The 26139-nt window shown below is 31.8% G+C and overlaps 1 protein-coding gene across 1 annotated transcript in view; it reads right to left on the minus strand.

Moving 5' to 3' along the window:
• Window positions 1-26139, minus strand: part of LOC139488876 (Ig-like and fibronectin type-III domain-containing protein 2) — a 104994-nt gene that overhangs the window by 73588 nt on the left and 5267 nt on the right. Inside the window, exons 2-11 of the mRNA XM_071274828.1 lie at window positions 21355-21467; window positions 19014-19120; window positions 14718-14826; window positions 12896-13012; window positions 11891-11941; window positions 11340-11474; window positions 8206-8361; window positions 7441-7589; window positions 4728-4869; window positions 3726-3761 (exon numbers count right to left, since the gene is read on the minus strand). Of these exons, the coding sequence (XP_071130929.1) occupies window positions 3726-3761; window positions 4728-4869; window positions 7441-7589; window positions 8206-8361; window positions 11340-11474; window positions 11891-11941; window positions 12896-13012; window positions 14718-14826; window positions 19014-19120; window positions 21355-21415 (1063 nt within the window). The 5' untranslated portion in view covers window positions 21416-21467. The remainder of the gene's footprint in view (window positions 1-3725; window positions 3762-4727; window positions 4870-7440; window positions 7590-8205; window positions 8362-11339; window positions 11475-11890; window positions 11942-12895; window positions 13013-14717; window positions 14827-19013; window positions 19121-21354; window positions 21468-26139) is intronic.

The following is a 26139-nucleotide window of genomic DNA, read 5'->3' on the forward strand; positions in this document are numbered from 1 at the left end:
ACCATGAAAATGAGGTCAAGGTCACATGACATCTGCCCGCTTGACATGTACACTTTACAATCATTCCATACAACAAATATAGTAGACTTATTGCATATAGTATGAGAAAAACAGACCAAAACACAAAAATTTAACTATAACCATTGAACCATGAAAATGAGGTCAAGGTCAGATGACACCTGCAAGTTGGACATGTACACCTTACAGTCCTTCCATACACTGAATATACTAGCCCTATTGCTTATAGTATCTGAGATATGGACTTGACCACCAAAACTTAACCTTGTTCACTGATCCATGAAATGAGGTCGAGGTCAAGTGAAAACTGTCTGGGAGACACGAAGACCTTGCAAGGTACGCACATATCAAATATAGTTATCCTATTACTTATAATAAGAGAGAATTCAACATTCCAAAAAATTTAAATTTTGTTTTCAAGTGGTCACTGAACCATGAAAATGAGGTCAAGGACATTGGACATGTGACCAGGGCTCACGCTACCAGGCGACTTGGGCGAAGAAGTCGCCTTCCCGACCGTCACTTCGCTTTCCCCTACCCCCGAAAGCGAAAACAAGTCGCCCTGTCCATGACGATAGTCGCTTTCAGTCGCTTCCGTCATCGGATATTTTCAATTTTTACCAAGTTGATGAAACATCAATTTTATATTGATAATTAAAGAAATTCAGACATAAACGATTCATTATCTTTAGAAAAGAGGCTGAAGCATTGTCTTCGCAGTGTGTAGCAGGTTATTTGATAAAAATACAACTTTTTATCACTTCGTGCGTTTCTGCAAGTTCCGGTGCTTGTTACTCGAAAACGTACAACAACCTAAATTTCGACGGCAAAATAAGTTTGTTACTTCATTTAAACGTGATAAAAGTTGCCTCCAGTAAATGTTTAATCCATTTATTGCATTAAAAACGTAATGTTCCTTTCCAAATAACTTGTCAAACATCGTTTATTTTTGTAAATCTTCTTGCATTCGTCCGCCATTGACCGATTTCTAAACTACGGAGCTGAACCGGACCAGCTATGACCGAAATCCGTACTTTTACAATAATTACTACGGACGCACGGATGGAACAGCTGACAGAAGTATATTGATCCCAAAGGGAAAAATTACGCATTCCACACGCATTAAGAGACTTTTGGTTACATCTAATTGATTGGTGTATATAATTCCCTATATTTTTTTATGGATTACAAACGAAAGTGAACCAACGCCTGGTGAGTCTGTAGTACGGTAGAGTCCATAAAGTGGATACCCGAGGGTATGCAGGGTCGTTATGATAAAAACATAAAATGTAGAGAGTCTTATAACAACAACACTTTAGGGACTGCTGCAGAAAATTTATTGATCGACATGTTTCGGTGCCTAGCTGATGACGGTGCCCTAGGCACCGAAACATGTCGATCAATAAATTTTCTGCAGCAGTCCCTAAAGTGTTGTTGTTATAAGACTCTCTACATTTTTTATGGATTGTTTCAAACTATTGATTAAAGTTGCTTAACTCTGAGACTATTAATTATACAAATATCAAGATATTATGGCCCAGCTTAATAACTTTTATATTTTTTTATGAGAAACACTGAATTTCATACACAAGATAATTTTAAATTAAATTGTAATTGATATATTATAATTTCTTTACATTTTTTAAAATATTTTTTTTTTTAGTTCTAGATATTTAGTTGGTAGTTTCTCACAAGAACCTTAGTAAAACTTAAACAACCTTTAATTTCAAATGTTACTTTAATTGTAATTTTTTTCTCAGATATGAATTGAACAATATAAAAAGAACATTATTTACATATTGCCCTTTATACTATTGTAAAATCCAAACATTGTAGCGCACCGCGCGAATGAGCACTTCTCTTTCAAATCTCACCACTTCTCCCTATCAGTTTCAAAAAGAGAAGTCACTTCTCCCTATAATTCTGAAGTAGTGTGAGCCCTGGTGACTGACGGAAACTTCGTAACATGAAGCATCTATATACAAAGTATGAAGCATCCAGGTCTTCCACCTTCTAAAATATAAAGCTTTTAAGAAGTGAGCTAACACCGCCGCCGTAGCCACCGCCGCCGCCGCCGGATCACTATCCCTATGTCGAGCTTTCTGCAACAAAAGTTGCAGGCTCGACAAAAAATGGGGGTCAATGAGCAAATTTTTTAAGGCATTCAAATGGATAAAACCAGGATTCCAAAAATCGGACAAATTTCCAAAACAGACAAGCAAACATCCTTAAATTAGTGAACGGAAACTGTAATGGGGCATAACTCTAGAACGGTAAGAGTGACAACACCAATATTCATACTTGATCTATGTTTTGTGGTAGTAAGCAATTGTGTATAAGTTTCATAGCATTTGTTTTAAGCAGACTCAAGTTAGAGAACGGTTAGGAAAAATGTGTAAAGGGGCCTAACTCCAGAACGATTATAGTGACTCCGTCAAAATTTAAACTTAATCTGTATTTTGTGGTAATTAGCATTGTGGTCTTTGATCACATAATTAAGAAACAGCTGTTTTTATAATTTGATTCAATTGAAGGTCTTTATGAGCTTCTTTTGATAAATCCTATGTTTCTGTAAACATTTAATAGACAAATTACATTAATAAACATTTTTTTTTGGTGCGACTATACTTATGATAAGCTGCTAGTATTACTAATAATTTGGAAATTTTACAGAATTAGTTCATATATGGCTACATTCAAACTCCCAAGACACTGCTAGTAAGAAGCACGATAGAGATCCAACTTTATATTTATTATACAGGTTATACAATATGGATTTTGCTTATTCTTGAAGTAGTTGTATACATTCTGATTCTTTCACATTAGATGAGTAAAAGTGATTTGTAAAATTGATAATTCACCACAATGTACTGATCTGGGCGGGTCTTAATATTAAAAACTAGTCCCCTTTAAATAATGGATATGTGAATTTTTAAAGAGTTAAAAAATTTCCATATTATATATCCCATAGCTTGTGTTAGCTTAGGTGTGAAACTCGCATTAGTATGAGTACACTGTATATATAGGAGTACTGACTCCTCTGCACCAGGCACAAGGATGACATACCAGTTATGTGCAACTTATTACAATATCTTACCATATCATTAATGATCCGATACACATTTTAATATGCACCCACCATGCCATATAGCACCGTCCCTTGGTGCCTCCTGCAGTTCAGCTAGATATACTTATTAAGCCTACTCACAGTATTCCTTTTTGTTACTTTCTAGAGGTGTGCCTGAGACAATGGTTTTATATATACTCCTATATATATACTAATATATGAAAACTGTTGTTTCTTATTTGTGTTTGTAACTATGTATACTGTATTGTTTATTATATTTGTAAAAGAATAATATTATAATGATATTATATCATGCTCCTTGCATTGTGAGCCCATTTTATGAAAATACGGAATCTATCTATCTTTATTTATTTCCAGAAAATGTAGCAGGGTTGCATGCATTATTAATTCGTGCAAAGTGATATATAAACTAAAGTCTTTTTCTAAATGTTCATAACAAGATACTATGTTTTGACAATTTGCAGCTACAGTACAATAGAAATGTTTTAATATACATATATGTTGTAACCATAATAAGAGATATGCTTATAAAAGGGAATAGCTTGTACCAAAAAATATTCTAAAATCAAAATCAGGCTTTGGCAATTACTTTCTTAAAAGGGCTATTTTATGTTATTACCTTGTATATTATAGTTCTGTTCTATAGGTGCTTGGCCTAAAATATAAATAAAACAATTATCTGTATATAAACATTTTGACATTAAATTGTATTGTAATTTAAAAATTACCCTAAACAATAAATAAATTCAATCTCTGAAATAATGTTAATATTAACTTTGATTTTTTTACTTCAGCTTAAAAATGGCCTTTTCACACAAGATTCAATCTCTGCATATTGCATTTAAATCTTTTAAGGAAGACTGCAGCTTAAATCTAAAATGTTAATGACAAGATCAGCCAAGACAAAAAATAATGATATCAGACTTGACTGTTGTGGACAACTGAAGGATTTTATTTTCTAAAAAAAAGATTTCAATTTTAATTTTAAGAACATTTTATTTTTTACCTCTAGTATCGATCATCCTTTCTGTTTTAAACTTTAAGGTTTGACATTTTGACTCATACTTGGCAAAGCAGCAGTGTATACAAATATTAAGTCTCTAATTTTACATGGCTTTCAATCAACAGATGATTTTCTACCACTGTAATAATTAGGTACTGTGACTTCCTTGTTTTCATACTTGTATTGTTTCATTGATTATTCTATTATTGGTTGTAAGCAAAGGAAATTTTGTTGTTGAAAACATTCACTTAGTATGGTTGCCTAGTTAATAAATTTTGACTGTGTTATGTTAATATTTACCTCCTAATGTTGCCTGGGTAACGACTTTTGACTGTGATTTGTATAAATTGACCTCCTAAGGTTGCCTAAGTAATAATAAGTTTTGACTGTGTTTTGTATATATTTTCCTCCTAAAGTTGCCTAAGTAATAATAAGTTTTGACTGAGTTTTGTATATATTTACCTCCTAAGGTTGCCTAGGTAATAAATTCTGATTGTGATTTGTACATATTTACCTCTTAAGGTTGCCTTGAGTAATGACTTTTGACTGTGTTTTGTATATATTTTCCTCCTAAGGTTGCCTGAGTAATAAGTTTGACTGTGTTTTGTATATATTTACCTCCTAAGGTTGCCTGGGTAATTAATTCTGATGGTTGACTGGATCCATACTCTGAGAATGATGACATATAGATAACGTAGATCTTGTTAGACAATAATCCACCTATTGAAGATGATGTCATTTCTCTTTTAATTTTCTGGCTCTAAAAAATTGAGAGGCATTATTTAAACATTTAATAATTCATACTTAAAAACAAATGTGTATGTAAAATGTTTTACAAGGAAGAGGAGATAAAGGAACTTTTAAAGAACGTCTGGAATAAGCCTTCACTTTTTGGAAAATTCAATATTTACACTAATTGATTAATTTTTCAGAATCAAGAAAATGATGTTTTATTTCAATAAAGGAATTTGTATCCACCCCTTCCTAAGCCTCTTCTACAAGATTACTGATGAAAAGCTACTTTACAATCAATGAGTTCAAAACAAAGCCATGTTTGTCAATAAACATTATCTCTAAATCAGAGACATGTACTGTATACTACACATTTCTCAGTCAAAACCAATTGTAACAAGAGTGCACACACTGAAATGTCTCGCCTTCTTTACTAATCATTGATATTATGTTGATAGTCCTAAGTATAAAGCTTTATTACAACTGTCACATAAACTTAACATTAACCAAGATAGCTAAACAAAGACCAATGAACCATGAAAATTAGGTCAAGGTCAGATGAACCATGCCAGGCAGACATGTACAGCTAACAAAGCTTCCATACAACAAATATAGTTGACCTATTACTTATAGTTTAAAGAAAAATAGACTAAAACATAAAAACTTAACACTGTGCAATGAACTGTGCAATTGAGGTCATGGTCAAATAAAACCTGCGGGACTGACATATAGATCATAATATATTTCCATACACCAAATATAGTTGACCTTTGGCATATAATATTAGATAAAAAGACCAAAACTTAAAAACTTAACTTTGACCACTGAACCATGACAATGAGGTCAAGGTCAGATGAAATCTGCCCACTAGACATGTACACCTTACAATCATTCCATACAACAGATATAGTACACCTATTGCATAAAGTATGAGAAAAACAGACCAAAACACAAAAACTTAACTATAACCACTGAACCATGAAAATGAGGTCAAGGTCAGATGACACCTGCCAGTTGGACATGTACACCTTCCAGTCCTTCCATACACCAAATATACTAGCCCTATTGCTGCTAGTATCTGAGATATGGACTTGACCACCAAAACTTAACCTTGTTCACTGATCCATTAAATGAGGTCGAGGTCAAGTGAAAACTGTCTGACGGGCATGAGAACCTTGCAAGGTACGCACATACCAAATATAGTTATCCTATTACTTATAATAAGAGAGAATTCAACATTGCAAAAATTCTGAACTTTTTTTTCAAGTGGTCACTGAACCATGAAAATGAGGTCAAGGACATTGGACATGTGATTGACGGAAACTTCTTAACATGAGGCATCTATATACAAAGTATGAAGCATCCAGGTCTTTCACCTTCTAAAATATAAACCTTTTAAGAAGTTACCTAACACCGCCGCCGGATCACTATCCCTATGTCGAGCTTTCTGCAACAAAAGTTGCAGGCTCGACAAAAATCAAAATTACTTAAACTCAAACAATTTTTAATTTGCCATTTAACTTGTATAACTTGAACTCATTTTTGTCATGTATCAGATAGATAAATCATTACAGACGATTGCAATGAGTGCGTAGGCAAAGGTAATATGTTTGGTTAGCTTGCTTGCTAGCTGAACCTTGAAGTCATTATTAGGTAAGGTATATTACCCTCCTTTTAAAGTAGTCTACTCTTAAAGGAGGATAGTTTACTTAATCTAATAATGACTTCAAGGTTCAGCTTGCAAACAAGCTCACCAAAGGTATTACCTTTGCCTTCACACTTATTGCAATTTGCTGTAATGATTTATCTATCTGATACATGACAAAAATGAGTTCAAGTTATACAAGTTAAATGGCAAAATTAAGAATTGCTTGAGTATAAGTAATTGTGTACCCCAACTGACTTGTTTCATGTTTTTCTTACGGTACCATGTGATGCATTGGAACACAACTTACTTATGTCAACATCACAAGCTACTTAGGAAGTTCTTAAATCAACTGTACATGTATATCAAAACTATTTAGCAGTATCTTAAATCAAAGAATGATTTCATAAAACTGGAATAAAATGGTACACTTGATCTATAACTTGTCCCGGTGTAAACTATATATATCATATATCAAGTCAATATCTTGAAAAAAGGAGAGAAAACTGACTATTTGAGTGAAAGTTTTTTTAGTCCAAGGACCATAACTATGAATCATGAAACTGGAACTGGAACAAAATTCAAACTTGACAATTAACTTGTCATGATAAAACTATATACCAATTATCAAATCAATATCATCAAGCAGATAATAAAAAATTATGTATCAAACTTTTTGACGACATGGCAGTATATAATACTATATTTCCAAATATTTCTGAGACTGCAAACCTAGTAGGCTTACGTTTCAAATATAAACCAAGTGTTCCTTTATAAAGCAGTCTTTAGAGCTAAGGACAGGGACTCTTTAATTATTTTTTTCCCTTAATAAATATATATGTACACTTTACTCAGTTTATTTTTTGTTGTAAGTGTTTTTAGTATTTGTGACAATTATCATGTTTTACTTATATGACAACGAATTATTATCATGGGTAATGGTCAAATTCTTACAGTTTTGTACGTAGAATCTGCTGACAATCTGTAATGGATGTAAAAGCCTTTAATCAAATCTTTATTCTTTATTGGTGGCTGCCAGTTCACAACAAATCCATTAGCATTTGCTACAGTTGATATTGATGTTGGTGGTAAAGGCAAAACATCTGTAATTAAACAGTGACAACATTTTAGAATTTTGGAGAAAAAAAAAACCTTCAATAGCATCCAGTAATTTGACAATTATTTGAACAATGAGGATTGTTATCATTATTTTTTACTTTTATTGATTTCACTGCTTGCAAAGAAGATAACTATACCATCGTATACCCATTGAAAACACTAAAACAATTTGCCCACATCTTGGTCAGGGCGATATTGGAATTAGGATTTTTGGAACCTCATTTTACATGTCACATCTCTTCAGTGGTAACTCTTGATACTTCCAAAGAGTGACTTCTTAACACATTTAACACAGGGTTGACTGTTTTTTTAAGTGTCTTAAGACTCAAATTTTATTGATTGTCAGGAAATTTGCTGTATATTTCTACCTAAATAGAATTGTTAATACTTTTTACGAGTTTACAACAGGGTAAACAAAAGAACTACATGAGACATCTCTATCACCAAATGAACAAATAGAATTTAGACAATTTTGAATCTGCATCACCTTGTTTCTAAAATTCCCAAACACAAAAGCTTTACAAGTTTTCCATGCACTGTATATATGTTATTACAGTCAAAGGTTTGACCACAAATCTAGATTTTATATATATTAATTACTTTGTCCTTCCTCGTAACATTCTATAATATCCATTGTCTTGTTTATACATTCCAGATGAGGATCTTCTAGGTTAGATGGAACCTTCCCCAAACAAAAATCTTGGCATATGTCTGGAAGAAGTCTCCTCTTACAACACGGAGCATGGTTCTTGCCATCTGAAAAAAAGCAGATATTAAAAAATTAACAAGAAAGAGGATGAGCAATATATAAGAGAAGTTAAAGAACAAAAAAAAAAATCACATTCACAATAAGCAACCTTTTGAACAGGAAGATTATGGGTGAATGGCGCAACATTATAAAAATAAAATGTGGTATGATTACTTATTCCTTTTCTTGAAAGCTGTTGGAGCAATGTAGTTGTTACAGGCATTTTCTAAATTTAGGCATTTTGTAAAATGACTGAAATTTTTAGGCATTTTCTAAAATACCTGCATGATTTAGGCATTTTACAAATTGACTATTTTTTTCAGGCATTTTATAAAATGCCTGAAAAAATTGTAAGGCATTTTACAAAATGCCTAAAAGACTAAAACTGAATATAATGTACTCAAAATTAAACGACTTGAAATATAAAATTGATACTTTTATTCTAGAATGCAGTTGTAACAGTTACAGATTTTTAATTGTAATTGAATTATTTACATAAACAGTGAAGTTGACAATTATTTGTTGCTACATGTAAGGTTTGGATGACAGCGACTGTTACACATTTGTCCCGACTTTTTGCAAAGACAACGTTTAGTGTTACATCTAGTCTTACCACTAGCACTACAGCCACATTTTATGTAACCCTGACCATTACATAAAGAAACTTTACTGACAGCTTTTCTAAAGGATATTTCATTATCATAATTTACAGGTTGAATAGCAATAAAGTTACTGTCAGACAGTTCAGACTGATTCCTGGTGTAAAGTCCACGTAGTATTCCTTTTTTAATTCCCAGTTGATAACGATGCTCTTCCTTTCCAGTCACAACAGCCATAAGGTTAGGGGTCATCCATAATTGTCAACCATTTTCCAAAGTGTACAAAACGTACACTTGGGTGGAGGGGGTTAAACAATCAAAATTTTACCGTACGCCTTTTTAAAAAAATAAAAGTAAAACAGCCAGATATTTTTCAATCTATTTTCAATACAAATTTTGATATGAATCTGAACAATAATAGACAGGATCTTCTTTTTATTAGGAATGATTGATTCTTGTCTTGAAATCTGAAAATGGTTGATGTACACTTTCTGAGGGAGGGTGGGGGGTCGGACAAAGTGTATGTTTTGTACACTTTGGAAATTGATTGACAATTATGGCTACATTTTTAAGTAATAATCTTTAATTTATTTTACTTAACCCTTTTGTGTAGCTTTACACTATATTTTTATCATCTATTTCATGTATTTCATATTTACACAATTTGCCTGAAACAGACCAGGCAATTTGTGAAATTTTAATTAAAAATTTCAGGCATTTTACAAAATGACTAGGTTTTTTTAGGCATTTTGTAAAATGCCCGCCAACTTTAGACATTTTAGAAATTGCCTAAAAATTCAGTCATTTTACAAAATACCTAAATTTAGAAAATGCCTGTAACATAGTCATTACTAAGAAATATCTGAGTATTAAAAGAGCAACACACTTTTGTATCGTATATCATAAAATTTGTAAGGGTTCCGTGGAACCCAGTGTCTCGCCTACTCTTTCTGTGTATCGCAAACTCAACAAAAATGAGGAAACAAATCAATAAAATATTCCTGTTGATACTATCTTTTGATTGTAAGAAGCTTCTGTCCAAGTTTGGTAAAAATCCAGGATAGTTTATGTAATAAATGTTTAAAAAATTTAACTGCACACTGAATGTAATGTTAACTAGAAGAAAACAAAATTTCCTTCTAGATACTATGCTTTTGATCATAAACAAGCTTTTTTCCAAGTTTGGTACAAATCCAAAATAGTATAAGAAAGTTATTAAAATTTTAAAAAGTTAAACCACAGAGTGAATGTGTTGTTTCGCAGCAAATCTAAGTCACTTTAAAAGTAAAATAGATTTATTTTTTTACAAAATTTCCTTCTAGATACTAGCTTTTGATCATAAACAAGCTTCTGTCCAAGTTTGGTACAAATCCAAAATAGTATAAGAAAGTTATTAAAATTTTAAAAGTTTAACCACAGAGTGAATGTATTGTGTCCTGGCAGAAAATCTAAGTCCATTTAAAAGTAAAATAAAGAAAAATGGATTTTTTTTTTACAAAATTTACTTCTGGATACTATCTTATGATCATAAACAATCTTCTGTTCAAGTTTGGTACCAACCCAGGATAGTTTAAGAAAGTTTTTAAAATTTTTAAAACTTTAACCACAGAGTGAATGTAATATTTCCCGGCAGAAAATTTAAGTCCATTTATAAGTAAAATACGGAAAAAATGGAATTTTATTTTTACAAAATTTACTTCTGGATACTATCTTTTGATCATAAACAAGCTTCTGTCCAAGTTTGGTAGAAATCCAGGATTGTTTGAGAAAGAACTTCAAATTTCAAAAACTTTAACCACAGAGTGAATATTTGTGAACGCCGCCAATAACGAAGACAACACCAAGACGACGGAATGTAGGATCGCTTAGTCTCGCTTTTTCGACTAAAGTCGAAGGCTCGACAAAAATGAAAAAAAAGGCCAGAATTAAATAGGAATTTGTTCTTTATATTCTCCTTCATAGAATTTTTTAAGTCTACTTGAGTCAGAGTTGTATTCAAATTGGTTGGATGGATAAAATGATTGCTTTTATAATGTGCCTTAACAATTTTAAAACAGCTTTTCAAAGTCATCATTTTAACTATATCAAGGAAACGCATATATAATCTTTATGTTTTTCTATATGATATATAAGTTTGATACAGGCAAGTTGCGATTGAATGTTTTATTCAAAATCATATTCTAATATTCTAAATTACAAAAATGTGAACAAATTTCAAGGTACTGTGGATTATTTATTTTCATGGGAATCAATTTTTGTGTATTAACTGAACCCAGGAAAACCATGAAAATTGGTATTGAACGAATAATAATGAATCCCCAGTAGTAAAGATCATTTCATAGTTCATAAATCTACCAGATAACCAATTGATTAGACATTCAAATTACCAGATCCACATTTCAGAAGTTTAGGAAGATCCAATGCACATGCAATCAATGGGTCAAAATTGGCTGGTAATTGCTGATTAAAGGGATCACAGACAGGCTGGCAGGCAGATGACACTCCCTCTTTGACACAACAATCTAAAATAAATGTTTAAAGTTATATTGTGACATTCCAATAACTTCCCCAAACTCCTAGCATTATTTCCTACATTATTATATAAATTATTAATCATATCATGTAGAAGTGCATCTATGGTTTTGACGTCTTTAAAACAGATATTGCCAAGTTACTTCTGATTTTTTTTTGTAGCAATATTGTATGCTAAAACTTGCTCTCTCTTCAATATAAGTAAAAGGTTCCCATCCCCCTCCCCCTTTGCCTTCTTTCTGTGATTATGACTTATCACTAAGTTTAACTTTTCCCCAGATATGTTTGTAAGCATCACTACATGTGCCAGTAGTGGAGCAGGAACTGCCTACCATTCCTGAGCACCTGAATCTACCAATTTATTTTTGATTTGTTACATGTATTGCCATCATATTATCTATCATACCTGTAAAGTTATAACTATGTACAGCAGGTGGGGGTGGCAATGTTGGAGCTTCTGCAATGAAAAAAATATGTTTATTACATAAACCTTTTTCTTAAATACAGATGTTATGTAAATCTAACAAGTGAAACTGCGAGCTACTGCTCACTGATGATACCCCTGCCGCAAGTGGATAATTTTAATAGTGTAAAAATATGCAAGTGCTCGGTAAACAGGAAGTTGTTGAGTGATAAATCTGAAAACGCATTACACGGTATAGCTGACTTGTATAAATCCTGAAACCAAATTTCAGAAATCCTTGTATAGTAATTCCTGAGAAAAATGTGACGAAAATTTTCAACTTGGCTATCATATGTATCAGGAAGTTGTTACACAGCAGATGTAACTTACAAGCTAAAACTCAAATATTAAATCATTTCCTTTCACAGAAACCAAGAAATTTTGACGAAATTTTTCCTTGGACAATTGATGAGTCTTAAAAATTTCAAACTTTCTGCAAAATGGAAGTGGCTACACAGTAGATTCAAAAATTGCTTACTCACTACAACTTAACATTTTTAAGATTCAGATTAAATCGTTCCCTTTCACCCAAGCAATCCAAAGATTATGAAACATTTCTAGGGACTCAAATTTTCTTGATTATTTGGATACTTTGATTGTTTTCGAATTACAATAATCACATTAATTAGTAATCTCCATATACAAACCTATGTATAAGGTTTCAATATCATCCTGTCAAAAATAATCTTTGTTCATTTATGAGGCCAAAGTGAATGAGTGGTCTTAAGTAGCTCCTTTATCATGATCACTAGTCTGTTAACACAGAGGTTGTGAGTTTGAATCTGGCTCATGGCAGGTGTATTTGACAAAGATTGCAATGTAAGGTCAGTGGTTCTCTCCAGTACTATGGCTTCCTTCACCAATAAAATGTGGTTGCTATGTTATCATTAATCATTCATTAATTAAAACAATTTGCAATTAAAATTTTTATTATGTAATTTACTCTACCTGTTATCTGAAGCTGGTATGTTAAAGTCTGGTTTGTTTTATCAACAGAACACTCGTAAAATCCTTGATCAGCTGTTTGTAAATTAAATATATGGAGAATATAGGAAGCTGGTGCATCTGAAAAAAATGAAAAAAAATAAAAACCTTTGAAGTTCATCATAATAGATCATTGCAATTAGATTCAAATTATAAATAAGTCTACATAAAATAAGAAATTAAAAGGATTGAGCATTATGTCAAATGTATCATATGTTTGATATGTTTTAAGGAAAATTTGAATCATAAATTCAATTTGATAATGAATTGGTGAAACACTTGGTTCTACCAAGTAACAAACTGTACATGCACACGTATGTTGCTGTCAGCCAGAAAACCATGACTGAGGTCAAAATGCCAAATGACATGTATGATCTAGATTGAAATAAAACATGCCATTGCTAATATCTGTGAGATACCATTTGTGGTTCCTCTTAAACTGATCTAAAAACAAACTTTTCTTTCACTTTATTGTACCTTAATTAGGCTGTTAGTTTTCTCATTTGAATTGTGATTTCAAGGCGCTTTATACCTGACTATGCTGTATGAGCTTTGCTCATTGTTGAAGTATGAACAGTGACCTAAAGCTGTTTATTTCTGTGTCATTTGGTCTCTTGTGGAGAGTTGTCTCATGGGCAATAATACCACATTTTTTTTTATATTTAACATGTAAATTATGCAATACACCAGGACTTTTTTTGTCAAGGCAAATAAATATGAAGCTGGTTTTTTTAGATGCCTGTAGGGCTTAAATTAAAATATTGTTTGTTTGCCCTTTACCGACCGACCCTATCAATTCGTTCCGCCTGAAAATCTTTTATTTGTATTTACCAGCAAGATTTTATTTTATTTTATTTTTTCGTTCCTACCAAAAATCTTATATTTGTATTTCCCGCTCAAAACTTTTTTACCGGAATCCTCGGGTTTTATCTTTACGTATAAGATCCAGTCCGTTTGGTATCACCTGAGCGTTTGACATGAACACTTGCATTTGAAGTTTCAAAGCATTTGTTTGAAATCGATGTTGAAAGAACGCTTTCTGAAATCATGATATGAAGTACGTTACTCTGTACCTTTAAACTTAAAGAGCAGGGTTCATTTACAAAAAAGTTCGTTTGATACAAAAGTATTAACGTGTGTACAAACTAATTTGTAAACGGACGTTGTATTCTATGTAGGGATGGCCTTTTGTGATCTGCATATCAGAATGATTATGTTAACGATGCCGCTAAATTATTTATATCTGACATGAACCAAAAGTGACAAAACCCTGTAAAGTGGAGAATATCTGGCAGTAAAATCGCCAAGTTTTCCATACAGATCATTTATAAATGTGATGCTAAATACGTGACAATTGAATTTTAAGTCTTATAGCATTTTTATTGGAAAAAAAGGCACACACGAAATTTGTAACACTCTAGGGACTTTTTCTACTAGTAATATATGTCTGCCCGGACTTACCAGTACAAAGTTATCTCTTATATTTTTTTTTTTCAAAACTAATAGTCCCAGCGGAAAACTTATTTGCAAAAACAAAACGGACAAAAAATGACATTATGCAGATTTTGTATCTATAAAATAAAATATTTTACCTACCTGCCTACCCATGACAAATAATATACCGAGCCAAGTTATTTTTTGGGGGAAAAAAATAAAATATTTTACCTACCTACCTACCCTGTTTCAAAACATAGGGTCGGAAAAGGGCAAACAAACAATATTTTAATTTAGGCCTAAGCAGACAATACAATACACAATCATGATCTTTCTCCTTTTTATTACATACCTTGAGTCTCTCCTTGTAAAACCTCTATTTTATAATGATTTACGTCGCTGACTTGTAACTTGTCTCCCCTTGCAATGAACTTATTGTGGTCAACAAATTTCCATAGCACCTGTAACAATCTTATTACCATCAATTCATACTTGTATATATACAATATTTCTGAGATCTACATCAGAACTAACAAGAATGCACATGCTGAAATGTCTCGCCTTCTTTACTAATCATTGATATTACATTGTTATGTTGATAGTCCTAAATATAAAGCTTTATTACAACTGTCACATAGACTTCACCAAGAAAACTAAACATTGACCAATGAACCCTGAAAATAAGGTCAAGGTCAAATGAACCATGCTAGGCAGGCATGTACAGCTAACAATTCTTCCATACAACAAATATAGTTGACCTATTGCATTGTATTGCTTATTGTTTAAGAAAAACAGATCAAAACACAACCAGATGATCGGCAGGGCGCAGCTTTATACGACCGCAGAGGTTGAACCCTGAACGGTTGGGGCAAGTATGGACACAACATTCAAGCTGGATTCAGCTCTAAATTTGGATTGTGATTAAATAGTTGACACAGCATAGGTTTCTGACACAGAATGAATGTGTTCTAATGAACTTAAAATTTTTGTTTTCTCTTAGAGCAATTCACTATGCTGTTGAATATTAATCCTCTCAAAAAAATGTTTGAAGAAATTTTCTTTTTATTTATGAAATCTGAAATGAAAAAAATTGACCCCCCAATTTTTTTTTCACATCCCCCTTTCCCTTATTTCAAAACTGATCTCAATTCAAATTTCTAATGAAGTTTGCAACAATAACTACTCATTTAAATACATCATAAAATATTAAAATGTAAAAAAAGTGCTTGTTATCACTGAATGGTAAAGATTGTTTTAATCTATCAGTTGGTAGTAAAAGTGAATAATGAATATACATTGTATATTGTATAAAACAATGATTTAAGTTGATTCAACTACTATTCTGGACAAAGAAAGATAACTCCAATTGAAATCCAATCGGAATTTCTTGCTATTGCACAATATTGTGCAATTAGATATTTCTTGCTATTGTGCAATACTGTGCAATTGAAAATATTTGCTATTGCACAATACTGTGCAATTGAAGATTTCTTGCTATTGCACAATACTGTGCAATTGAAGATTTCTTGCTATTGCTGAATACTGTGCAATTGAAAATTTCTTGCTATTGCACAATACTTAATATAATAATTTTGGATCCTGATTTGGACCAACTTGAAAACTGGGCCCATAATCAAAAATCTAAGTACATGTTTAGATTCAGCATATCAAAGAGGCCCAAGAATTCAATTTTTGTTAAAATCAAACTTAGTTTAATTTTGGACCCTTTGGACTTTAATGTAGACCAATTTTAAACGGGACCAACAAGTGAAACTGCGAGCTACTGCTCACTGATGATACCCCCGCCGCAAAAGGATAATATTAATAGTGTAAAAATATGCAAGTGTTCGGTAAACAGGAAGTTGTCAAGTGATGAATCTGAAAACGCATCACACAATATAGCTGACTTATATAAATCCTGAAACCAAATTTCAGAAATCCTTGTATTGTAGTTGCTGAGAAAAATGTGACGAAAACTTTCAACTTGGCTATCATGTGTAAAATCATACAAGTGTTCGGTAAACAGGAAGTTGTCGAGTGATGAATCTGAAAACGCATCACACAATATAGCTGACTTATATAAATCCTGAAACCAAATTTCAGAAATCCTTGTATTGTAGTTGCTGAGAAAAATGTGACGAAAATTTTCAACTTGGCTATCATGTGTAAAATCATACAAGTGTTCGGTAAACAGGAAGTTGTCAAGTGATGAATCTGAAAACGCATCACACAGTATGGCTAACATATATAAATGTTGATACCAAATTAAAGAAAGGGTGGATGTGTAGTTCCTGAGAAAAATGTGACGAAAGTTTCATGGGACGGACTGACTGACGGACGGACTGATGGACGGACGGACGGACGGACTGACAGACAGAGGTAAAACAGCATACCCCCCCTTTTTTAAAGCGGGGGTATAAAAATTAAGAATCTACATACACAGTTAGATTTGGCATATCAAAGAACCTCAATTATTCAATTTTTGATGAAATCAAACAAAGTTTAATTTTGGACCCCGATTTGGACCAACTTGAAAACTGGGCCAATAATAAAAAATCTAAGTACATTTTTAGATTCAGCATATCAAAGAACCCCAAGGATTCAATTTTTGTTAAAATCAAACTAAGTTTAATTTCGGACCCTTTGGACCTTAATGTAGACCAATTTGAAAACGGGACCAAAAATTAAGAATCTACATACACAGTTAGATTCGGCATATCAAAGAACCTCAATTATTCAATTTTTGATGAAATCAAACATTGTTTAATTTTGGACCCTTTGGGCCCTTTATTCCTAAACTGTTGGGACCAAAACTCCCAAAATCAATACCAACCTTCCTTTTATGGTCATAAACCTTGTGTTTAAATTTCATAGATTTCTATTTACTTATACTAAAGTTATGGTGCGAAAACCAAGAAAAATGCTTATTTGGGTCCCTTTTTGGCCCCCAATTCCTAACCTGTTGGGACCTAAACTCCCAAAATCAATACCAACCTTCCTTTTGTGGTCATGAACATTGTGTTTAAATTTCATTGATTTCTATTTACTTAAACTAAAGTTATTGTGCGAAAACCAAGAATAATGCTTATTTGGGCCCTTTTTTGGCCCCTAATTCCTAAACTGTTGGAACCAAAACTCCCAAAATCAATCCCAACCTTCCTTTTGTGGTCATAAACCTTGTGTTAAAATTTCATAGATTTCTATTCACTTTTACTAAAGTTAGAGTGCGAAAACTAAAAGTATTCGGACAACGACGACGACGAGGACGCCGCCGCCGCCGCCGCCGCCGACGCCAACATGATAGCAATATACGACGAAAAATTTTTCATTTGCGGTCGTATAAAAACTTAACACTGAGCAATGATCTGTAAAAATGAGGTCAAGGTCAAATAAAACCTGCGCGTCTGACAAATAGATCATAAAATATTTCCATACACCAAATATAGTTGACCTATATATTGCAATTAGTATTAGAAAAAAAAACCAAAACTCAAAAACTTAACTTTGACCACTGAACCATGAAAATGAGGTCAAGGTCAGATGACACCTGTCAGCTAGACATGTTCACCTTTCAATAATTCCAAACACCAAAGATAGTAGACGTATTGCATACAATATAAGAAAAACAGACCAAAACACCAAAACTTAACTAAAACCACTGAACCATGAAAATGAGGTCAAGGTCAGATGACACCTGCCAGTTGGAGATGAACACCTTACAGTTCTTCCATACACCGAATATACTAGACCTATTGCTTATAGTATCTGAGATATGGACTTAACCATCAAAACTTAACCTTGTTCACTGATCCATGAAATGAGGTCGAGGTCAAAACTGGCATCCATATACAAAGTATGAAGCATCCAAGTCTTCCACCTTCTTAAATATAAAGCTTTTAAGAATTTACCTAACGCTGCCGCCGGATCACTTTCCCTATGTCGAGCTTTCTGCAACAAAAATTGCAGGCTCGACAAAAATTAACATCATTTTTATTCATTACTAAAGGAAAACAGAGATACCGATAACTTTGAAATATGTAGTTAATTTTTGTTCTTCTCCCAAATTTGTTCTTAAGTTTTTTGTTTCCTAATAAATAGCTTACATATTTCTTACATTGTATTATGAACAGATATATCATGTTAATGAGGGGTATTGCGAAAAATATGAGTCGAGAGAATGTTAAATTTCACGAGCCTTAATGCGAGGGAAATTCATTCTCAAGACTGGTATTTTTCGCAATACCCCTCCTTAACATGATATATCTGTTCATAATACAATGTAAGAAATATGTAAGCTATATATTAGGAAACAAAAAACTTGTGTGCGCATTGATATTATTTGGGTCTCAAATTGAATGAAGAGAAATCTAGAATCTGCTTAAATTTTGGTAAATGACCAATTATAAGCTATAAAAATCTCATATGGAAAGAGAAATGGGTGTTATGGGGCAAAATATTTAACCCTGTTTCGTAGGAAAAAAACCAAGACGTCCAAAACATCTGACAAAAATTACTTATCCTGACCTAAGTACATCCTTCAAACTATCTTGAGCAAAGAAATGTTGTAACTTATACATTGTACTTATAACTGGTAACTGAAGGAGAATTAATATTTTCAACTTTTGATTTTGTCAGCTAAGTTACTTACAACTTGATTATTAAGATCTTTGATCTGACATAACATCCATACTGTATTACCAACAGATTTAAGTATTGGAGCAGTTTGGTTGGTTATAATGGTGGGACTACAGTGAACTGAAAAAAAGAAAGATTAATTATCATCTTTACAATAATTTTTCAAAGGTTTGAAAATATATTGATTTCCAAGCCTTTGACAGGACAATAATATTTCCCCTAACATGCATAAAGTCTTCAGCAGATAAATTGTTACAGACATATGTATATGCATTTGGACAACCATGCAAAACAAGTTCTGCTCAGTAAAGGGACAACCATAAATCATAAAATTCACAATTTACAATATGAATCAGAGGAGGACTACAACAAGGTACTGTGTGCAAAAGTTTTTTTTATGTCACAAAGTACCATTTCAGTATCTGTTTGACAATTTCAAATATTGAAAAAGAATGATTTGTTTATGTTTTGATATCAAATGACTACTCTTTTGCATTCATAAAACATTTGGCACGATTCTCATAGAAAGATTTAATGATGATCAAAAATGAATTTTACATAAAATTTATAAAGTTGTTTTACTTCTTTTTAGTAAATTAAATCATTAAAGATTATTTCACAAAATGGGGTAGTTTGATTTCCATCTCCTTTAAACTACAAGACACAACTTTTTGGTTAATTTGAATGTAATACTGTTCACATTTATACAAGATAATAACATCATTGTCATGTTACATCAGCCTATTCATTAACTGTTTAGGTCTTTCCACAGAACTTTCCACTTTTCTGTGGAAAGACCTATTGATTTTGTTCTGATTATTATTGTTTTCTTTTCCTGCCACATTTTTCTGACTGTGCTTTGTGGCTCTGCAAGATGTTGCTTAGATTTTTGCATATGATATTGAACAGTTATTGCGATTATGAAACTGACCCTGTTTAGATAAACACGTTTTATTGTAAGAGTTGTCTCCCTAAACATTTTGTTTTTCTTGTGTGCGCATCTTCTTTAAAGGTCAAGGTCATAGCTAAATTAGACTTTCTAGATTTTGACCTTTGCTTTAACCATGTTAACTTCATATTTATACATGATAATTATTGATAAAGCCAAGAGGCTTTTTGTATTTGGTTGCAAGCCATATGACCTTGAAAATTGCAACCTGAAATAACCTTGTGTAAACCGGAATTAGCTTTTTTTCTGTACTTATTTATTGTAAAAAGTATATGAACCCCTATATTTTTGGAATAGTTGGCAAGCAAACTATATAATAATACTGGAAGTGACATTTTTCAGACAGGAAGTAACTAATTATATTCCTTTTTTTTCAAACCATGATACAATAATTTAAATAAATGTTAATATCATGTCATCAACAACCATAATACAATAATTCAAGCAAAAACATAAATAATTGATCCGATGAAGACAAGTACAAAGAAATGATTAACAAATACACACCATAACTTTGTCATGGTTAGGGTTTAACCATTTTCAGTCTATGATGTTATAGATAGATAGATAAGATAAGATAAATAATAGTTTATTAAAGTGTCACATATTGATCTACATTAAAATACATAAAAACATTAACATCATAAAAAAAGGATCAATACCCAGCCTATAAAGACTTACGAGACACTGTATATACGAATAAAAGTTATATATATAGCTATGAACATTGTTCTTTTATGATCCTATTCTTATTGGTTTCCATCTTCATCAGTACAATGGCTACTAGCTGTGTGTTTCATAGTACTTGAACATTGTATATGATATACAAGAACCAATGATTCCAAAGTTATGTAAATTCTTGATCTGTGATATAATTGATTCTCAAATATCACATTCAAGAAAGTTTTAGTTATATAATACATTTAATATTACATCTTGAACATTGTTGAAAGATCCAAACTCAACATAACAGAGGTCCCAAAATTGGGCCCTGTCATTCAATGTGAGAAATAAGTGTTAGAACTTCAGAAGAAACTACTAGTTTTTTTAAGAAAGATATAAAGATCAGAAAACGAACCATCTGCGGTAATTTAATTTACAACTAAACATTCAAAGAATCTCTCTGTTATTAAAGATACTTTATATTTAAATCTTTCAGGTTTTATATATACAGTAGTTTAAATGTACCTAATTTGCCTGAAGGATAGTATATTCTTAACAATTATCTAAATGGTACACAACTATATATATCAAATAAACATGATAAAGTTGAAGGTCATTTCATGTTTAAATGCCTTTAAAAGGATTGTTATAACGTATATTAATTGAAGTCTACTTATTGTGAACCTCATTTATGTTGACCATAATTAAATTCTTTTATGATCTGATGATTATTTTTGCTTACCTGCTAAGGCAAGGAATGATGAAAATAAAGTAAATATCACAGTTAGGCTCATTGTTGCCATCTTATTTCTCCACACTGGCAAACAATTCTATCACATTTCTGCCTCTGAGAATCTGAAATAAAAAAACAGATCTACCCTATATTTTGTCATGGTCTAATGTTCACCTAAATATATAGAAATTATATACCATGAATACTGTCATAGTTTTATATAACCCTACATTAAAATAAAGACTTAACTTTGACATATTATACATGTTATAGCAGTATCATTCCAGTACACATTACAAATTAAAAATGAATTTGAAGATTAAATTAAGGAACTAAGAACCTTTCATTGCATTATTTTGCAATTATAATTGCTAATCTAAAACAACCAATTTTATTGTGAGTTTTAAAATTTGTGACATTTTCATTTGTGATTTTCGTTGTATTAACAATATTAATATTGCAATTTCTAATACTTTATTGGCTGATCCTCACTATTCCAAAATTTATATAAAAAATAAAGGAAAATTAATGGAAAATGTGTTCCCATAAACACAGTTGATGCCCACGCTTGCATACAACATTATAAAGGAAAATAAGTCAAGAAAGATAAAAGTGATGCTACCCAAATTTGTACCTGACCTGAGTTTTGTGGTAATACAACATGTAAGTATTGTGAACAGGCTTCATAAGTAAAAGAACAGAAACTAAATTTTTTTGCAATTTTATGATTTATAAAGGGACATAACTGATAATAATTAAAGTGATGCCACCAAAAATTCACACTTCATCTGTGTTTTGTGGTAATAAGCATTGTGTATAAGTTTCATAACATTTGGTTGAGGCAAACTTAAGTTAGAGAAAGGAAACTAAAATATTTGCAATTTTTCTATTTATAAAGGGGCATAACTCTAGAACGGTTAGAGTGACACTACCAAAATTCTGACTTGATCTGTATATTGGGGTAATAAGCATTGTGTATTAGTTTCATAAGATTTGGTTGAGGCAAACTTAAGTTAAAAAGGAAACTAAAAATTTTGCAATTTTTCTATTTATAAAGGGGCATAGCTCCAGAACAGTTAATGTGACACCACCAAAATGTGCTTTGTGGTAATAGGCATTGTGTATAAGTTTCATATAACATTTGGTTAAGGCAAACTTTGGTAAGAGAACAGAATCTATTTTTTTTGTAATTTTTCCATTCATAAAGGGGCATAACTCTAGAACGGTTAGATTGACACTCCCAAAATTCAGACTTGATCTGTATATTGTGGTAATAAGCATTGTGTATAAGTTTCATAATATTCTTTATCAATTTCTTCGTCTGTTGAAACGTTTCAGATTTGTTCTTTGTTTTGAACATGTTTGAAAGGGAAGTAACTCCTTACTAACCCCCATATAGTTACACTAAACAAAAATAAATGCCAACAATAACAACTTGTTAGCTTTAAATTTGTTTTATGAATTTATTTGGATCGTTCATTATCTATTTCTTCAGCTAAATTTATGGGTAAATGATGTTGTCTTTCCAAAAACATCTTTATTTGTTTAGAAATGGAAGTTACTCCTTACAAATCCCATATGGTAAAACCCTATATGGTAACTAACCCTATATTTTTAAGACATTCTATATCAAATATATAGTCACCATGTGTAGTCCTTTAACCAATATTATCCCCATAAATCTATAGGAGGTAAGATAAGATATAATACAGTATGTGAAGATCAAAATTATACCATATAATCTGGAGTTTTGATAGAATTCCATCAAACAAAGCCAAATTATAGAATTTTTACCCGCTTTTCCTAATATTGGTATTTTGATTGTATTGATGCACTGTTAGCATGATTAGTATTATTATACATTTTCAACAAGCAAAACTGGTTTGTATTCCTATATTTAATTCATTTACATAATTAATCTATACAAGGATGATAAATTCTTCAATGATGAACAATTCTTCAATTAAATTATTTGTACTTGAGTATTAATAAATGTACATATTGTCAAATAAATCTACTTTCAAGACACCTGTCTGATTCTGTATTCATAAAAGGTTCTACACTCTTCAAATATCTAGATGATCTTTAAATTTATAAAAATATGAACACTTGTTTCTATTTACAATAAAGCTTATTCAATTTTGCTTCTGATATTTTTTTATTGAAACATTCCTTTTGAAAAACTGGCTTAAAGCATTATTATTAACATTTTATTTGATCTAGGGGTTACGTTTTTCTGATCCTAATAGATTTTGTATTCACATGCTAAAAAGAAATATTAGTTTCCAGTTAGGAAGGTCTTTCTTAATTATATTAGGGCTCACATATTACTGGAGATTTTCCTCAATAAAACTGATAGGTAGAAGTAGTGACTTAAAAGAGACATGCAGCATGCTCTTTTGTCTGTGGCACTATAATATAATAATCTTATTATATATCTTGCCATCTGTATCCTATTCAATTATAGTTACATACATTGTCAAAATATAGGCTTATTTACGAAATAAAAAAGCATGAGAAAGGCAGAAAGAAAATCTACTGGAAGTATAGCTGTTAAATGTTAGGGGATCAATATACATTTCCCTCTGCATTACCTTTTTGAACTGTCACAACTGGATAAAACACATGTGCAAAATACTATATGCACATGTAGATAAAAATAAACATACTTAAGTCTAAATATCATGAATATTTAGAATATAATGACTGATCAAGATTAAAGAAAATTAAATATTGTTCAAATATGCGATTTAAAAAAACCTATATTTAGTTGTCGAAGTGTATTAACTACTTGTATCGTGTGTATGTCATGTTACAATAAATACTATGAAATTTAAGGGCTTACAGGTACATTTGTACATACATAAGTAGTTATTAACCCTTTGCAATCATTTGAATAACATTGACGAGACCTCAAAATAAAATTAACATAAACCATTGGTATGAAAAAACCATGTGTCATTATATCACAAACAAGTCAATTATTTTTTGGAAGTGTAAAAAGTATCCATATCCCCATTACATGTTTTAAAACAGTTGTTATAAGATGAACATTTGACTGTTGAGGGAGAAAACTATAAACATGATAAACAACAACCCTGAAAAATGACTCATGTATTTGTTCTCTAAAGATAATTCAAATTTCATTACCAAACCGTTTAATAGTTATTTACACATTCTATTTGATTTGAAAAATCAAACATTAAGTTTGATCATACTACTGAACAATCAAACCTTTGGTGTTATACATATTGATTAAATTAATGAGTAGTATTACAATTTTATTATCTTTCTATAATCATGATAATTGAATTTTTATTCAGATTATTGTTAAATTCCTTTTCATGGATCTTAGAGGATTTTTTTTGCAGCCATATATATCATGTATCTAAATTTCAGGAAGCTCTGATTTGTAGAACAGTGTGATGAAAATTTCAAACATGGCTAATAAGTCTAGCGTTTTATATTTAACAAGAGTGCACACGCTGAAATATAGTTATCCTATTACTTATAATATGAGAGAATTTAACATTACAAAAAAATCTTAACTTTTTTTACAAGTACATTGTAGTCACTGAACCATGAATTTGAGGTCAAGGACATATGACATGTGACCATGGTGACTGACAGAAACTTTGTAACATAAGGCATCTACTGTATATATATACAAAGTATGAAGCATCCAGGTCTTCCACCTTCTAAAATATAAAGCTTTTTCGAAGTTGGCCAACTCCGCCGCTGCTGTAGCCCCCGCAGGATCACTATCCCTTTATCTAGATGACGTGACAAATTGTCGCAGGCTCAACAAAAACCTTATTCGTTTAACTAGACATGCTAGATGTTAATGATAATCATTGGTTGAAATATTTGTATTAATTTTCAATAGAATTTGGATCAACTGGAGAAAATGGAAGAAATAGTTCTAATTAAGGGATTATTAATGAGTTAATCTGCATTTAATGCCTAGTCTACACATTGTCATATTGACACATCGACACACTGACATCTTCCTATATCTAGACTCATTTGTTGCATCAATAAAATTTTATAATAAACAAGAAATAATTGTAACAGGATGCATAAGCTGTTAGGAAGTCTCCCAAACAATGCAATAATTTGTCATTCCCATGGTCACCTGCCATTCTGCAAAGTTCAGAACACATTGGTTTGGTATAATAAAGACATATAATATATACATGATATACATGTATATGTGACGCCTAAGAGATTGACCCTGTATGTCATTCAAATCTTTTTGAAATGACATACAGGAATAAATATAGTTTAGGATAGGGTATCTCAATCATTTACAAGTTCTCAAACAGGAGGGCATGGGGTGAACCCAGGGACTCACCCTATATTTCAATTGATTTGTCATATTGTCCTATACATGAATATATATGGTTTAGGGGTGGGGATCTCGACCATTTACAAGTTCTCAACAGGAGGGGGTGCCTCCAGGAACTCCCCCTATATATTTCAGGTGATTTTTATATATTCCCATATATGAGTATACAATGTATGGTTTAGGGATGGGTTTCTCGTCCATTTTCAAGTTCTCAAACAGGAGGGGGTGGGGTGACCGCAACAGACTCCCCCATTATTTTTTTTTATTTGCTATATTGCCCAATACATGAATATATGTTTGGTTTAGGGGTGGAGATCTCGACAGTTTACAAGTTCTCAAACAGAAGGGGGTGGGGTGACAACAGAGATTACCCCAAATTTTCATTCGATTTGTTTTATTGTCCCATACAAATATATATAGTGGTCTTAGGGTGGGATTGCGACCGT

The sequence above is a fragment of the Mytilus edulis genome, chromosome 9 (assembly GCF_963676685.1).
Source record: "Mytilus edulis chromosome 9, xbMytEdul2.2, whole genome shotgun sequence".
Classification (NCBI taxonomy): Eukaryota; Metazoa; Mollusca; class Bivalvia; order Mytilida; family Mytilidae; genus Mytilus; species Mytilus edulis.